Below are 16,936 nucleotides of genomic sequence, written 5' to 3'. Positions count from 1 at the left end.
CTGAATTTCTGAACTCATGAAGCTTAAGTTTCTTATCTAAAAAAGTCTTACAGGACCTTGCATTTTTAGGACATCTTCCCTACAGCGTGTGCTCTGTTCTCTCTCCGGTAGAGATAACTGCATATACAGCTTCCTATGAATAGGTCTGCATGTTTTTCTTCTGCTGGGCATGGTGCACTTTTGTTTTCATCCTCTCCCTGCCACAGTTTATTCTACTTTGGACCTGATTCTAGGGCCACTGTGCAATTGCCTGCTAGAGTCCATGTTCTTTGTGCAGTGTGTAAGTAACTTTGGTTTCTCCTTTTTCACAACCATTTCCCTTTTTTTCTTATGCATCAGCATTTGTTACTAGTTCTCTGCCCTATGCATAGCTGTGGAAAAAAACATGCAGGGTCCTGATCTTAAAACGATCTTACATTGGTAGGTGGCTTATAGGGTGAGGAAGCTTGGTCTCTTCTACTGGAGATTATTCAGAGTGAGTCAATGTAAAAAAAAAAAAAAAAAAAAAAAAGAAGCGTAAAAGAAAAAAAAATTGGTTATTCAAAATTAATGTTGATTTTCAATATTGTATTTCATTCAATTTAAATATCCAGTAATCAGGATTTGGTTAATAGTCCATTTAGCTTTTCAGCACTAGTACACTAGTAAAGTAATTGGTAGAAGTGTTCACAGTGTTACGAGCTTTGCTTAAAGGCTAATTTGGAAAGATTGCTTCAGGAAGCAGAGAAGCATAGCCAGTTAATGGTGGAATACTACAGGAATTATCTACATACAATACCATCACAAAGGTTGGTCAGAAAATAAAGAATTGTGACATTGTTTCCAGAGCAGCACAGGTGACTTTTATATCTGAGGTGGTGAGGGGGATTATTACTGCATATGGTAGCTCAGATATTCACATAGAGTTGAAATTCTGGAGACAATTTTAGTAGGTATCACAAATCATATAATTGTGATTTGGAATTTGACGGCGAACCGAGGATTAGCACTATTACCGCTACAGGTGTGTCAGTCTGACCTCGGTGCTGGGGAAGGTTATGGAGCAGATCATCTTGAGTGCCATCAAGCAGCACACAGAACAACTAGGTGATCAGACCCGGTCAGGATGGGTTTATGAAAGGCAGGTCCTGCTTGACAAACCTGATCACCTTCTGTGATGAGGTGACCTGCTTAGTGGATGAGGGAAAGGCTGTGGATGTTGTCTACCTAGACTTTAGTAAGGCCTTTGACACCGTTTCCCGCAGCATTCTCCCTGGAGAAACTGGCTGCTCATGGCTTGATGGGTGTACTCTTTGCTGGATAAAAAACTGACTGGATGACTGAGCCCGAAGAGTGGTGGTGGGTGGAGTTAAATCTAGTTGGCAGCTGGTCGCAAGTGGTGTTCCCAGGGCTCAGTATTGGGGCCAGTTCTGTTTAATATCTTTATTAATGATCTGGATGAGGGCATCAAGTGCACCCTCAGTAAGTTTGCAGATGACATCAAATTGGGTGGGAATGTTGATCTGCTTGAGGGTAAAAAGGGTCTACAAGAGGGATCTGGACAGACTGGATCAAGGGGATGAGGCCAATTGTATAAGGTTCAACAAGGCCAAGTGCCACCTCCTGGACTTGGGTCACAACAACCCCATGCAACGTTACAGGCTTGGGGAACAGTGGCTGGAAAGCTTCCTGGCAGAAAAGGACCTGGGGATGTTGGTCGACAGCCAACTGTTCTTGAGAGAAGGGCAACAAAGCTGGTGAAGGGTCTAATGAAAAAGTCTTGTGAGGAGTGGCTGAGGGAACTGGGGTTGTTTAGCCTGGAGAAAAGGAGGCTGAGGGGAGACTTTACCTGTCTCTACAACTACTTGAAAGGAGGTTGTAGCGAGGTGGGTATCGGTCTCTTCTCCCAGGTAACAAGCGATAGGACAAGAGGAAATGGCTTCAAGTTGCACCAGGGGAGGTTTAGACTGGATATTAGGAAAAATCTCTTTACCAAAAGGGTTGTCAAGCATTGGAACAGGCTGCCCAAGGAAGTGAAGTGGTTGAGTCACCATCCCTGGAGGTATTTGAGACGTGTAGATGCGGTGTTTAGGGACATGGCTTAGTGGCGGACTTGGCAGTGCTAGTTTTACCGTTGAACTTAATGATCTTAAAGGTCTTTTCCAACCTAAACAATTCTATGATTTAAAAAAAAAAAAAAAAGTACATGTTTAACATCTGAACCAAAAGATAGTGGTTTGAGTCACAGGCTTATGCATGATTCAGAGAGGAGGGTGCCACCTTTTGCACAGCCAACACTGCTTAGAAGGTACCTTGCTAGTTCTTAAAATGTGCTCAGGGTCAAACTTGTTGGGACTTCGAGAGCTGGAAAGCCATTGCAGAAGTATGATGTGGTTACAGACCAGTGTTACCTGTCATGTCATTTCTCTTTGGCTAATGTAATTACTTTAAAGTAAGTTTCCAGCTCTGCCATTGTTCTGTTTCTCATCAAACACTTTGCCTTCATAGACTGAATTTTCAGGTGAACTATTTAGATTCAAGTGTGAGTTGTGGGTATTATACCGTACCCTTTTCTAATGCAAAAGAATATCAGTTGATATCAAAACAAATATAAAAACACAGTAACAATATCTGCTAACGGAACACCAAAACTAATGAGTGTAACATCTCTCTCTGTAACTGAATCAGTCTTTTCTGGTTTTTTGGGCTTTTCCTCTTTTGTCTGTCTTCTTATATTTATGAGTATCTGTACACAGTTTGATGTGGGAAAAAAGTCTCAAAGTGCTTTCTGTGCTTTCTATGAATCTACTCTATGTTCAACAGTATTTTTCTTTTTCTTGCAATCAAAAGATAGTTTCCTTGAAAGCTTGTTAAATATGAAGGTGGTAACTTTTATGGTATAGATTGTATTAACATGCACTAGCTTGATATCACAAAACGGTGTGGGGAAGGGGGCAAATATATCTAATGTTTTTTCATTGCAAATAGCTGTTTGAAGAAAAGAAAATACAGCTCTGTAGAAAACTGACAAAAGCCAAGAAGTGTAGTATTAAAAATTGACACTGATTACATAAGAGCTAAATATAAACCAGACATCATCCCCTCAAGCAACTAATGCTATAATTTAACAATGATTATATATTTAAAATGACTTCAAAAAAAGCGTATGAGCTGTTAAGCTTCTAATTTATGGAAATGGCTTTCCAAACCAATTTGCTGTCTAAATATGAATTAAGAGAAAATTTTACTAGGAATTCAGACTGCATGAAGGATTCAGTCCAAAGCTTACTGGGGCTGTTGACAAGTTTTGTTGACTTTGATAGGCAGTGGATGGGACTGGGTTTGTCATTGCCTTTTGCTGAGCCTATGTTCATGAGAAAGCTTATGAGAGCCTGAAGATCAAATCATGTTCATGTTGTTGATTTGAGATATCTTACTGAAATTCAAAGGACTTTTTAACATGTTAAAACCAAACTAGGTTTAAGACCTAGTTGATAATTCTTATAATTTAACTTAATGCACATGAACAAAATCGTGACTGTTAGAAGTGGGTTAGAATCAGTATTTAATACATATACTTTTAAACAAAATGCATTTTAAAGGAGTTCTGTTGCTTTGCTGCTTTCAAAATATTTCTTTCTTCTTTTTCTGTGCTTGCACTTAACTTTGTCAGGGACCATGTCAAGCTCACAGGTGGATCTGTGCTGCCAAAGGGCAGAATCATTGTCTTGAAGATCGGCAGGTTTGATTCAAGGCATCAAAATACAGTATTACATATCTCTTACCACAGAAATTAAAGCGAATGGAATAGATGCTGCATAAATGAGTCATAAAGGCTTCCTCATGCACTGTCTGCCATATCTTGCCATGAGAAAGTCGTTTGTGAAAATTTTATTGTATTAAAAGTTGTTATGGGAAATTACATTTATTTTTAAAGAAAATAAGCTGGTGATTTTTATCCACTGCTTCTATCCAAATTACCCAAAAGCAGCAGTCCACATTACAGATTTATGACATACAAAATTATCAGTTTTTAAAACAATGTTTTTGAGGGATAGAAGTTCACCAAAATTTGAAACCACTAATTTTCTTTTTCTGAACTGTTTTGTAGCTTGAAAGGCCAATCCATTTAAAAAAAAAAAAAAAAATTGGTTAAAAGAATTGCTCCCAAGTGGTGACTTAGGTTGCCAAGCTTTAGGCTGGAGCCAATTTTTATGGCTGAATTAGAAACCCCTGAAAAATAGGGTTTTTATAATGGAAACACTGATGTAATCTTTACTACAGTGGCACAAATGGTGCTGGTATGATTGATTTATGGCATTTAAACATCTTTACTTAAAATCTGTACAATTTCTGTAAAATAATTGGAAAACATCCTACTGGTGATTTAACACACTCTGCAGATGACCAAAATGTTTTTGTTCATGGTTTCCACACTGTCAAAGCTTGGCTTTGTCATATGCAGAGATGAAGCTTACAAACACCTCTAAATATTATGAATCAGAATTTCCCAAAAGTTAAATTAAAAAAAAGCAAACAAACTTTGTAGGCAGCGTATTTTCCTGCAAAGCAGAGCTGTGTTTTGAGTTTCTGAAAAGTCTATATGTGAAAACCAATTTATAGTGGCAGAATCTTCTACATACAATTAATACAACGTGTAGAGCATATCCAGTTTCTTGGTACATATTGTAAAAGAACTGCTAGAAAAAATGAGGAAACATTTAGGAAGTCTCAAGAAGTTACAACCAGGTTATGCTTATAAACCAAATGCTGGAAAGAAAATGCAATGGTTTTCCTTTCTTGTATTCAGTCTGCTGGGTGCATTTGGTTTCGTATGACTGAATCTTAACATTTACTGATTTTTATTTAAATCTCATAAAAATGCTCTTTGCTAAGGGTTGGCACTCAGAATGTGTATTTGCTGCTCACAGATTACAGCATCTGGCAGACAGGTTGTATTTTAGTCTGACTTAGAAATATTTTACCAATATTTATAAAAGATCTAAAGGTGATTTAGCATAATACAGGTGAGGATCTTCCTCGGCTAATTACCCAGGTTTAGGACTTTGACTGCTAGAGGATAGTACTGCCCACTGCCGTTGGTTCTGCCTTAAGAGAAGTTTTCGACATACCAAGCAGAGTGACTTGTGATTCATGTCTCACCCTTCGTTGGGTATTGATAATGCTGCTTGATGTCTCCAGAAGGACTTCAAAATCTCAAGATGATTCAGCAAAGCACCCATTCATGTGCTTATTCTTCACCAAAGTAAAACAATTGGATTTGATGTTCATTTCAGAAAAGCATTTATATTGATAATATTTTATATTTGGTTGTAGATAAACTGATCATTTTTCAAGTATCTCTGGTGTTTCTGCTACTCTTTACGTGAGTGGATGTAGCAGCTGATCTGTAGTATCTCAGTTGCTATGCTGAAAAGCTGTGCTTGCTAACTTTGAAGGCAAATATTGACATGTAAGAAAATGCAGAAGAAAAACTGCTGATTAGGGAGAGACCACCAAAAGAAAGAGGAATTTCCCTCCTGCCCTTTATGGAACTGCACACTTGTCCTTTGATGGCATTTCCAGCTCTCTGCTGGGCTGGCTTGCTTCTGACCAGGTCACCTAGTTGTCACTGAGCAACCGAGGCAATGCTCAAGGGCAATAGAAATCAGGAAGGGAATAGTTACTTGGTATCATGTTTGAGCAATTAAAACAAATTGTTGTGTTCTATTTAAGGTAGCCTACATGTGAATACTTTACAGAGGGTAGTTTTTACTGTGGTAGGATGCCTTTCCTTAAATTCGCTACAAAGTCCTCAGAAACATCTTTTGTCCACTTCAATAAGACTGTACTTGCATGTACACACGTGTGTGTGTATTAAAGCTATTTAATGTGCAAAATAATACTTTACTAAAAAGTCTTGAGTTCCTTTTTAAAAAGCCTAAAAAAAGTTAAGCTCAGTAGATTAATGGATCTTTATGACAATTTCCAATAGGAAATTACTAACCTGAATTAAGGAGAACACTTGCAGAATTAGGGCCATTAAGCCTGATAAATAATAGTTCATATTCATCACTTTAGAAGGCCAGTTCATTCACAGGTCTGACAATTAATTTAGTAGATGTTTTTTTAGAGGACATATTTTTGAAAGTTATCTTGTCAGTAAATAGAGGAGCAGAAAAGGCTTTCACTGCTAATTGCCATCTGATAAAGACATTTTATAACTTTTCTGTGCTGGAAAACATACAGTTAACAAGAATTATTAAAAGAACTTGGAAATAAAAAAATTTTTCTCCTGTTACACTATAAATACTAGGCCCATAAATCAAGTGGTATTTTTCATTTGTTGAAATTTTTGCAATTTACGTAACTTCCTGCTGGTTGCATTTTTAAAAAAAGTACGAAGGGGAAAAAAATGAACTTTTTTATGGAATGATCATCTTTAACTGTAGTACTAATTCTTTGTGGATAACTAATCATGTTTCACTATTTTGTATCTCCGGTTCTGCTTCAGTTTTGTATTGGTAGTCATGAAAACAGCTAACAACAGCGTGCCTAATGGTATGGTAGCAACGTGGCTATGCTGCAGTGTAACTATGTCTGAATTTCTTTTTTCATTTAGAAACTCATTGTTTCTTAGATTTCTACGTCCAAAATGTCATAAACTGAGTGCTTTCTGGTCTTCTGCATGAAGTCAGATAATCTATAATATTAATAACTTATGCATTTGAGGAAAAACATGTTGGTTAAATATCCTTATCTGGCTAAACCACATAAGTAGTTCTAAATATGTTTGAAACTTTAAGTTTCTGTGTCCAGCAACTAATTACAGAGAGTAATACACAGATACTGTTTGATGTATAATCTGCATCAGTAGTTGAAAATTGAGGATCCATATCACTAGTGAGAACAAGAACAGTCACCATCTGCATTATGCAAGTAATGCTTTTGCATTTCAAAATGTTACTAAATGTCTGCATAATTTGTTTGCTACTGTCATGAATGTACATTTTACCTAACAAAGCACATGCTAATGCAAAGTTGTTTTTGTTTTCAGAGTGATTATGTTGCATTACCGTTAATTCATGTGTGCACTGTGACAAGATGTAATGGTGTATCATGTTGCTCTAATGTAATGAATCCAGTACTCCCAGCTCTTAAGTCGTGTTGCTGGAAATGATTACATAAAACAGAAATGACTGTGACTAAAAACCCTTGCAAAGCTTTAGAACTCCTGCACATTATAAGAAGGTTTTTGGGGTGTTTAAAGTAACTTCGTAAAAATTTACTGAAGGCTTCCCTCAGTAATAGTTTTGTTCTTTTCTGACTGTTTTTTGCATTCCACTGAAATTTGCATTATCTTTTAAGCATTGCAAGGGCTATGCTATAATTTTGTGCAGATGTGTATGTTAAGTGAACATGATGTGCTTATTTGTTACATTTATGCTACTTTTCTTTCTTTATCTGGGTAAGATGGATGAAATTATGTATTAAATAAAAACATCAGCCATGACCATTCTCTGCAGGTCCTATAAGACTGCAAAGATTGCTTTTAAAACTAAGGTGGTTGCAGAGGTTTCTGAGTATCCTCTAAATCTCAAAACCATAAAACTCAAAGTCTCTAAACCAGCTAAATTTCATTCTGTTCTGACTCTCCTGAGACTCTGGCAGCTTTTACCTGAGTTGATGTGCTTTGAACAGAAAGTTTGTGATTCACTCAAACACTCAACATTTGAGGAAATAAGGATAGTATATCTTATAAGAATGACCTCACTTCAGAAAAAAATCTCATCTTTCCCATTTCCGTTTCTGTTAACTTTTAGGTTTTATCCTTCTGGTAGATAAACATAGCACTTGAACTACTGCAACATGTTGCTTAGTTCACATATGTAGCCAGGAAAATACTTGAAGGCCTTTCATTTTTGCATAAGATCATTCATGTTCTTATGTTGTACAGCTGGAACTGTCATTTACAAATTGGGCAAGTGAGATATTTCAAAGGTTGTGGTGAGATAGTTTAACATTATGAAGATAAAAGTATGTAAATGAAGGGAAACCTCTTTTTCCCCCCATAGCCATATCACAATCTTAATACTGACTATATCCTTGTTTTCTGACCTTGGAATAACTATTGAAGGAAGTTGTTGGGTTGCTTTTTTAATAAGGAAACTAACGTTCTTAGCAAAGACATTTTAAAATAGAAATGATCAATATAGTGTGCCACTGCTCAGTCAGACATTTGTGCTTTATATCGATATTTTTTTTATTCTAAGTGCCTTAGGCCGTGTTCGAGTGAAAATGATACATTAAATATATAACTAGATTCAACAGTATTTCTGAAACTACATCTGTATTTGCTAAACAGTTGCTTTTGTTTGGATTTATTTTAATACATAAGTTTTACCAAAAACTAACCTAAAAAAGTGAGAATTTCTAAAAAAGAAATGTAATGTTTCTATTAAAGATTATTTCTTTTGTGTGTATGTGCATGCTGGACCTGTGCTCTGTTCTGCCTATAATATACCTTGTAATTCTGAAAGATTCTTAAACAAATGCCTGATTTTTAGAACATTAATAATTCTGCTGAGGTTGGTGGGAATTCTCATTTACTTAGACTTGGGCACATGTTTAAGCATCATTTTCAGGTGGACCAAAAATTTTATTCTGAGCAGTAACCATGTTAAGTTGTTTAAACAACTGTAATTGATAACATAGGGCCCACATGTAGCACCCTTGCCTAGATGGGGAATCCTTTTTAATATCAGAGAAATACTTTCATTGGGATTTCCAGAGGGTGGGGGAGGCAAAGGAAGGAGTCAGGGGTGAAATAGCTTTCATGAATAGTATTTGAGGGCTCAGGCACCTGGGTTGTGTCCCGTTTTGGGCTGGTTTTCTTTCCAGCAGCCTGCACGTAGCACGGGCATTCTGATTGCATTATTCACACATTTGACAGTTTCGTACGTAACAGGGGTTCTTTTATACATTGGTGGCTGTTCCATGTGGTTGCACTTATTAGCAGCGAAACCCACCCTGTTATCGATTTACAAAGTGAATGCGCTTCTGCAAAATCCTAATGGTGAGAAAATGTTACTTGGTGGAGGTACTCCAGCTGAATTTCCATCTGAAGTGAAATAAAGCCAAGTACGTGAATGTCAGCAAACCTGTTTATAGGGGCGGGAGGTAAAGCATACATTATTTAGAAGGTTGAGTCATGAGGCTGGTCGGGTTTGCTGTGTTACATCTGGCATGTCAGTCAAAGCTGGGGCAGCTGCCGCCTGTCACTAGTGCTCTGGTGGGGCATTGCCTGTCCATCAGCGTTAGCAGCCCTGAGGAGCTGTGTGAAGAGCGCTTTGCCTGCGCCTACGCATGTCTGTATTACCATTGCAACCACTTCTAGTGCTTGTTTGAGACCAGCAGAAGATGGTTTCATAGAAGGTCTGATACTTTTCGTATATAGGCTCTTATTAGAGAAAATATTTGAGTAATAGTAGTGGTTTGTTGTTAGTTTACGGAAAATAAAAATTTATATTTAATATTATAAACAATTTTGCATCTGTGTTGGTATTTATTTTGTCTCAAAACCACCTCAAACTACTTTAAAAAATTACGTCAAAAGTTGAAGTGCAATCAAAACAAAATTCAGTAAATCCTGAGAACAGTATCATCCACTGAATCTATTAATTTTTTTCTTCATACATTGCCACATGAAAGATCTATAGGCATTAAGAAAATTAATGTGAAAATTATATCTATCACTTTTAAGTGCAAATATATGTATTTGAGCTAACAGTACACATATTTTTCCAAAAGAAATTTAATTTTGTATTTCAGTGCATATAGCTTTTTATTGCTCACCACCTGAAATAATGTCACTTGGGTTCCTCAGGTTAAAAAAAAAAAAAAAAAAAACAACAAACCAAAAAAACACCCCACTGTGTCTCCTGCCAAAAGTAATAGTAGCCTCAGGTTTTGACAAAAGCACAGCATGTATTTTTGAGGGGGGAAAGGAGGTTGTGTACCAGGGACTTTTGCTTTCTTAGGGAGCTGGAATGTCACACCACTCCCAAGTGCAGGGCATGAAGCTGCTAGTCAGCACTTCTTTCCTGGCCTGTAGTTTACACCTGTTGTGAAGTAGGATAAGGACAGGAAGGAGGGATCTCTTTTAGGAATTTGGAAGGAATGTTCACTCAGACTCTTGTACCTGTCTGCTGTGGTGGAGAACATGCAAAAAACCATGTGCCTCCCCTCCCCTCAACAATAAGGGACATCATAAAGCAGGGTAGAAGAGGCTTATTCATGGTGAGATGCAGAGCAGGGCAGTGGGAGAGAGAACTGAAATGTTTACTGTGAAAAGGACAAATTGCTTTATTTAGTACAATGTGACTCAGCTTCTGTGACCAGCATCCTCATTTTCATTGATTTATATCCATTAAAGACTTGTTTTGCATTAAGTCCTTCAGTAAAATAAGGACGTCTATTCAGTGATAAATAAACAATGTCTACATCACTACAAGTAATAAGGACTAGGGTCTGCATGTGAATTTTTGTCTTCTATTCTCTGTGCTTCTCAACATATATGCCAACATTGCTGAACTAAAACCTCAGTAAGTGTGTTTTGGGTTTTTTGTTTTATTTTTTAAAAAGATATCACAAATCAAGACACATTTATTTTAAAGTATTTCTTTTCAGCCTTTTTAGATGCCCATCCAAATTTGTCTCAATCTGCAATGTGTGTATGTGTGTGACAATGGGGAAGGATAAGGATGTTTGTGTTGTGTAACTACTTTGACTTGATAATTTCCTACTTTCTTAAAAACTAATTATTCTTAGTCATGAAGTTCATAGACAAGAGAAGTATTTTATGTCAAGTTCTTCTTAAATTTAGTTAAAGGTTTTTCATATTAATTTAAGATGTTCATTGTTGGTTTACTAAATTGCCATTCATTTTCATTTAAATGAGAGTGACAATGAAAATAACAGTATTGTAGAACTCTCACTTATTTCTAAGGAACTTTCATGGTAAAAGACATCTTTCAGTCATAATCAGATTTGGTTTTAGCATGAGATTAAATCATCAGTCTGAAAAGTGATATACACTCCGAAATTTTGCTTCTAGTTTTGTAATCTGTTCCAGGAGATACTTGTATACAGATGGACTCTAAGTTTCCATGTATGTGTCTGACCAGTGATGAGTTGAGATGATATGCACTTGGGAAACTGTTCACTGTTCATATTTTATTATCGGAAGTTTTGTTTGCGCATCAATGCAAAAGTAATTAAAACCCCTAAATATAGCAACAGTTAAGTTCCCACTACAGGATGTTACAAATCTCTCTCTGTATCTTTGAACTTCCCAGGTTTTTATCTTTCATTGGGGGAAATGCAAATGACATAGGAAAATCAGATATGCAGCAAAAAGTAAATGCAGTAATTCAAAAGGAAGGACTGGAAGGCATAGCCAAAAGACTAAATACAACAGTGCACACGCTGCAGCTGATCATTGATGGTCTGACTCAGCCTGAAGGCTTTGACATCCGCACAGGTAAACCTTTGTTTTGAAGGTTGTAATCTCGGTTTGATTGTTCTATGTACCAGTTTTAAAACTGCATGTTTTCTTCTTTTAAAGTCAGTAGTAGATTTGCATGGATGTGTAACTCCATTTCTTTTCTCAGGCAAGGTAAAGGCTATATCATAGTCAGATGTTTCTTTCCAGCTCAGTAGGTAAAGAGTGTGAATCCTGTCTTAAATCATGGCATTTTCAGCCGTAGGAAGGGGAGTTGTATGGCTGTTAACAAATGAAATAGTTTCAATATGTTGACTCTGTACTGATTAAATCTGTGTTGGCTCTCCATCACGGAGAGGAATGCTGAGACCAAGCTGAAACAGTAGTAATAAAGGTCTGTGGAGCAGTAGTGTAGTAGTGTGCAGTTCTACTCTTTTATTGCACTAGTTCCTGGAGACAAGTGTAATTGGAGCACATGGCTCGTGACCTACCTTGGTTAAAACTTTGCAGTAGTGCTAAACAGTTTGAGGTGGAGGGGAAGAAAGATGAGGTAAGCAATGAAGTAAAACATCTGGAGATGCTGGTGTTTAGTGAAACTTACAGCTGGATTCTCTTACAACAGCAAGAGATAAGGGTAGGCAACAAAGATGCAGGCTTAATAACAATTAATAAACTTATGCTTAAAAAACCCCAAACATATCTGTTCCCCTTTTCTGGGTTCATTAGTAGCTACCTTGCTGATTTTGTAAATATTTCCCACTAGTGACCTTGAAAATGTGTATTTTCTATGTTTCCATTTGTTCTGGTGGTCTCACATCTAAATTACAGTAGGAAATATTATTAACATATGAAGATATAAAAGCAAAAGAGAATCTTCAGTGGAAATATTCATACTCTGCTGATCAATACATCCAGTGTTACTATAGACAGACTCTGTAACTGGAGTAGGCAGCCTAGTAGCCTTTCATAGTTGTAATTCATTGTCTTTGTAACCCTGCTAGTGACTGCCAGTGAGGAAATGCATCACATCTAACAGGGTCTAGGCAAATTGAATGGTTTGTACTTTACCCTGATTCAGACAATAATCTTGGTTTAAGATTTAATTCCCTTGTTGTTCCCAACAGTAGAGATGTGATGTTAGGGAACTGCAGATGAAGAGTAGCATTCCTATGTATCCTCTTAAATTTAATTTAAATTCTATGTTGTTTATTTTTCCTGAATGATTTTAGTATGAAGGAAAATGGGGAGAATTATTTGGGAAAAGGGAAAGAAAAGCATGGTTTTATCACACTATTTTAAAAATCTTTTTCTGGCCAAGGTCTTGCAAGGCATTTCTTGCAAGAAATTGTCTTTTTAACATTAAAGTTGAACAGCTAATCAGGTAACAGTAATGGGGAGAAGGGTGGACGGACAGGTTTGAAAACATTTAAAAATATTCCCATAATTCCTCTGAGTCATCTTGTGCTCGTTGCCCTGAATGGCTGTTTAGTTGCTTTTTTCATTGAAGTGCCACTGCACTTCAGTGTTACAAAAGGATTAGCCATTTTGGACTTGAGCACTTAGGTACATTCCTTCAGCAGAAAATTTGATGTCATTCAAAGCCTATTGCTGCATTTGCCAGCTTGTGTACTCAATTGGGGTTTGATCCTGTGGTGGGTTGACCCTGCCTGGATGCCAGGTGCCCACCAAAGCTGCTCTATCACTCCACTCCTCAACTGTACAGGGAGAGAAAACATAATAAAAGTCTTGTGAGTCAAGATAAGGACAGGGAGAAATCACTCACCAATTATCATCACAGGCAAAACAGACTCAACTTGGGCAAAATTAATTTATTACCAATCAAAACAGAATAAGATAATGAGAAAATAAAACCAAATCTTAAACACCTTTCCCTCACCCCTCCATTCTTCTTGGGCTTAACTTTTCTCCTGATTTTCTCTACCTCTTCACCCTCCCTGAGCGGTGCAGGGGGATGGGGTTTGTGGTCAGTTCATCACATGTTGTCTCTGCTGCTCCTTCCTTCTTGGGGAGGACTTCTCACACTCTTCCCCTGCTCCAACATGTCCCTCCCACAGGAGACAGTCTTCCACAAACTTTTCCAACATGAGTCCTTCCCACAGGCTGCAGTTCTTCATGAACTGCTCCAGCGTGGGTCCCCCACGGGGACACAAGTCCTGCCAGCAAACCTGCTCCAGAGTGGGCTCCTCTCTCCACAGGGCCACAGGTCCTGACAGGAGCCTGCTCCAGCGTGGGCTTCCCACAGGGTCACAACCTCCTTTGGGCACCCACCTGCTCCGTCGTGGGGTCCTCCCCAGGCTGCAGGTGGAGATCTGCTCCCCCATTCACCTCCATGGGCTGCAGGGGCACAGCCTGCCCCACCATGGGCTGCACCACGGGCTGCAGGGGAATCTCTGCTCTGGTGCCTGGAGCATCTCCTCCCCCTCCTTCTTCACTGACCTTGGGGTCTGCAGAGTTGTTTCTCTCACATGTTCTCACTCCTCTCTCTGGCTATAGTCGCTGTTGTGCAGCAATTTCCCCCCCGCTCCTTCTTAAACACATTATCCTAGAGGCACTGTCACCATCACTGATGGGCTTGGCACTGGCCAGCGGTGGGTCCATCTTGGAGTCAGCTGGCAATGGTTCCATTGGACATAGGGAAAGTTTCTAACCGCTTCTCACAGAAGCCACACCTGTAGCCCCCATGCTACCAAAACTTTGCCACATAGACTCAAGATCTCAATTATCACAGCCCGGTGACGTTTCAGACTGATTGATTTCTAGTGCATTTTAGCTATAAACTTGTTCAGGCTGTATTTTATTTCTCAAAGGCAAATGTAGGAAAATGTTTGCAATCCTGTTTGGTGATGCTCTCTGGAAAATCTCAGCCCTTTTATGTCTTGGAAAAGGTAAAACAGCAGTAGGAAGAAGGTGAAAGGGAAGTTGTTAAAATGGCTCAAAAGGGTTTTCTGCAGGAGCAGAAAGTGATAAGCAAGTAACAAGAGAGTTTAAAAGATCTATCTGTGCCCTTAAATGCAGAATGTGAACTTTACTATATTGGGGTATTACCTGCTTATAATCATGCATGTGTGAATTTTAAGTTGTCTGTGCAAAGGAGGAGTTGATGTCACGGGAAACAGTTGATTGTGTAATGTCATGGTGCAGATGAGCAGCAAGTCGAAGAACAGTGCATTTGTTGACTTTTCTCTTTAGTATGTGATGAGACTGAGTATTCATCTTCCTATATACAAATTTGTATAGAAATAGGATTTTATGTATAATTTATGTAGCTCAAGTAAGTCGCCTCAAGTCTTTTCTCCCTAGCTCCAAGAAAATTTAAAGAATCTTTCAGTCACTAGCTAATATACTACATGCTTCTGATCCCCTTGTTTCATACCACAAAGTTCATTATACTCATTACTCCATTAATCATAGTCCTTTAAAGTGATTCATAAAGCACAATAAATCAGTTATCACAGATGGGTCTTTATTTTAAAAAAGCAATGAAGCACCATTTGGTACCTTAGACTACCTTGGGATGACTTCTTAATTAGAAACGATCAGCTGGAAACAGCCCTTAGAAAATAATGCAAGTTTTTTCTCCAGTCTCTTATTTTTGTTTCTTGTTTCTTATAACAGATTTTGATAAACCTGACTTCAAGAGAAGCATAGTCTGCTTCGAAGACTTAAGTGTTGGTACTGTTCTGACTGGGAAAGTTGAAAATGCGACGCCATTTGGAGTTTTTGTTGATATTGGTGTGGGAAAAGCAGGTTTGATTCCAGTGCGAAACATAACAGAAGCAAAACTTTCTAAGGTGAAGAAGAAAAGAAGCCTGGGGTTAGGTCCTGGAGAAAGAGTGGAAGTTAAAGTGCTTAATGTCGATATTCCTCGATTGAGGATAACACTGGATCTTATTCGTGTTTTATGAAAGGGTTTTTTATGATTGAGCCTTCATTTTAAAGGTTAATAATGTTGTGGAGCAAGGTTGTGGAGATTCAGGCATTTAATGAGTATGTTGAAAATGAACAAATTTTGAAACTTCAGCCTTGCTTCTTTTTCTCTTTTTTTTAAATCTATCAGTTTTTCCATATTTCTTGAATCCTTTCTGTTAATAATTGTTGGAACAGTTTACTGGATTACCTCCAAGCAACCTTGTTATTTTGTCTGCAGTGCAAATGAAGTTCCAGTGAACTGTTAGACAGATCTCTTATCTGTTCTGTCTGTGCAAGATCTGCTGTCTCAATCTTTAGTCAGTAGCAGACACATCTACTGCTCCCCTTCAAGAAACAGCCATTCAGTTTGCCTGTTGATTCTAAAAGAGGGTACCTAGTTGGAGAAAAGTGGTTCTTTTTAAGTTAGTGAGTGATGACATCTCAAAAGTAGACTGAAAAAAGAGCATCTGCTAATAGTATTGATGGTTCAGAAATATTTGGCTTTAATTTATTTGAGTAACATTATTAGGAGGTGTGTTTACCTGTCTTATTATTGCTTATTCAGTTATTGATTAACACTCAGATGTACCTTGGGGTTTAAGGAACTTTGAGCAAAGGTGTCAAAAGACATTTATGTTGTTCTATACTTGTGCAAAATAAAAACATTTCTGGCCATCTTTTCTCAGTGTACTGGTTCTACAAGTGATTTAACAGTCCTAGTTCTCGTTCTTTCCAACACTTGCTCCATCAGTAATGTCTCCAACATGTCTCCAACATACACTTCAGCTTGAGGATGCACTCATCTGACCTTCTGAATGGTATGCACTTTCCTGAGCTTTAATACCTGACTACAGTCCATGGCCTGATGTTGTTCCTGATTTAATAAAATACTTCTAGTCTGTCTTCGACTCCTTTAACTTGACATTATTTTTTTTTCCATCTGTGGTATAATGTTTTTTTCTGCTTGTTTTGAGTGGAGAACAATTTTTCAACACTTGTCTTCACACACGATGCTTGTGAAGTCATGATTCTCCATAAACTTTTGTTGTTTGTAGATGCTTGCAAAGCTTTTCTAGACTTCTGTTTCAATAAGAATGCTCATTGTTTTCTGCTAGGAGTGTCTAGCACATGAGGTTTGTTTCTCCCACCTGGAGACTTTTTGTTTTGGTGGTGTTTCAAAGGGTTTACCAATTTGGCCAAGTTTGCAAATTACAGTCAGTGGTATAGCAGCAGAAGAGCCTCGATCAACAGCAGATGTACGTGGCCTTCTCAGGGAATTTTTGGTGTATTGGATGTTTATTCCTTTGAAGTAATCAAATTTGCCTGTAAATTGGCAGAAACTCCTGTCTTTAACAAATGAGCATAGACAACACCTATAGTGAGTGTCAAACATCTTTGGTGACAAGGTTTCTAACTACAAATGTCCAAATAGCTGTTGGCACAGGGACTATATATTAGTCAGGGAAAGGTTGGCATTATTTATCTCCTAACTCTGTGCTTTAATTCTCAAAATTAAGAGCGAGC

General features: G+C 37.9%; 1 protein-coding gene across 1 annotated transcript in view; it reads left to right on the top strand.

The window, feature by feature from the left end:
• SRBD1 (S1 RNA binding domain 1) overlaps positions 1-16,092 on the top strand; it is a 133,969-nt gene extending 117,877 nt beyond the window's left edge. Inside the window, exons 22-23 of the mRNA XM_074818059.1 lie at positions 11,337-11,521; positions 15,119-16,092. Of these exons, the coding sequence (XP_074674160.1) occupies positions 11,337-11,521; positions 15,119-15,408 (475 nt within the window). The 3' untranslated portion in view covers positions 15,409-16,092. The remainder of the gene's footprint in view (positions 1-11,336; positions 11,522-15,118) is intronic.
• The last annotated feature ends 844 nt before the right edge of the window (positions 16,093-16,936 follow it).

The sequence above is a fragment of the Strix aluco genome, chromosome 3, assembly GCF_031877795.1.
Source record: "Strix aluco isolate bStrAlu1 chromosome 3, bStrAlu1.hap1, whole genome shotgun sequence".
Taxonomy (NCBI): Eukaryota; Metazoa; Chordata; class Aves; order Strigiformes; family Strigidae; genus Strix; species Strix aluco.
Note: the sequence above shows the minus strand (reverse complement) of the source record. Positions and strands in the feature narration are given on the sequence as shown.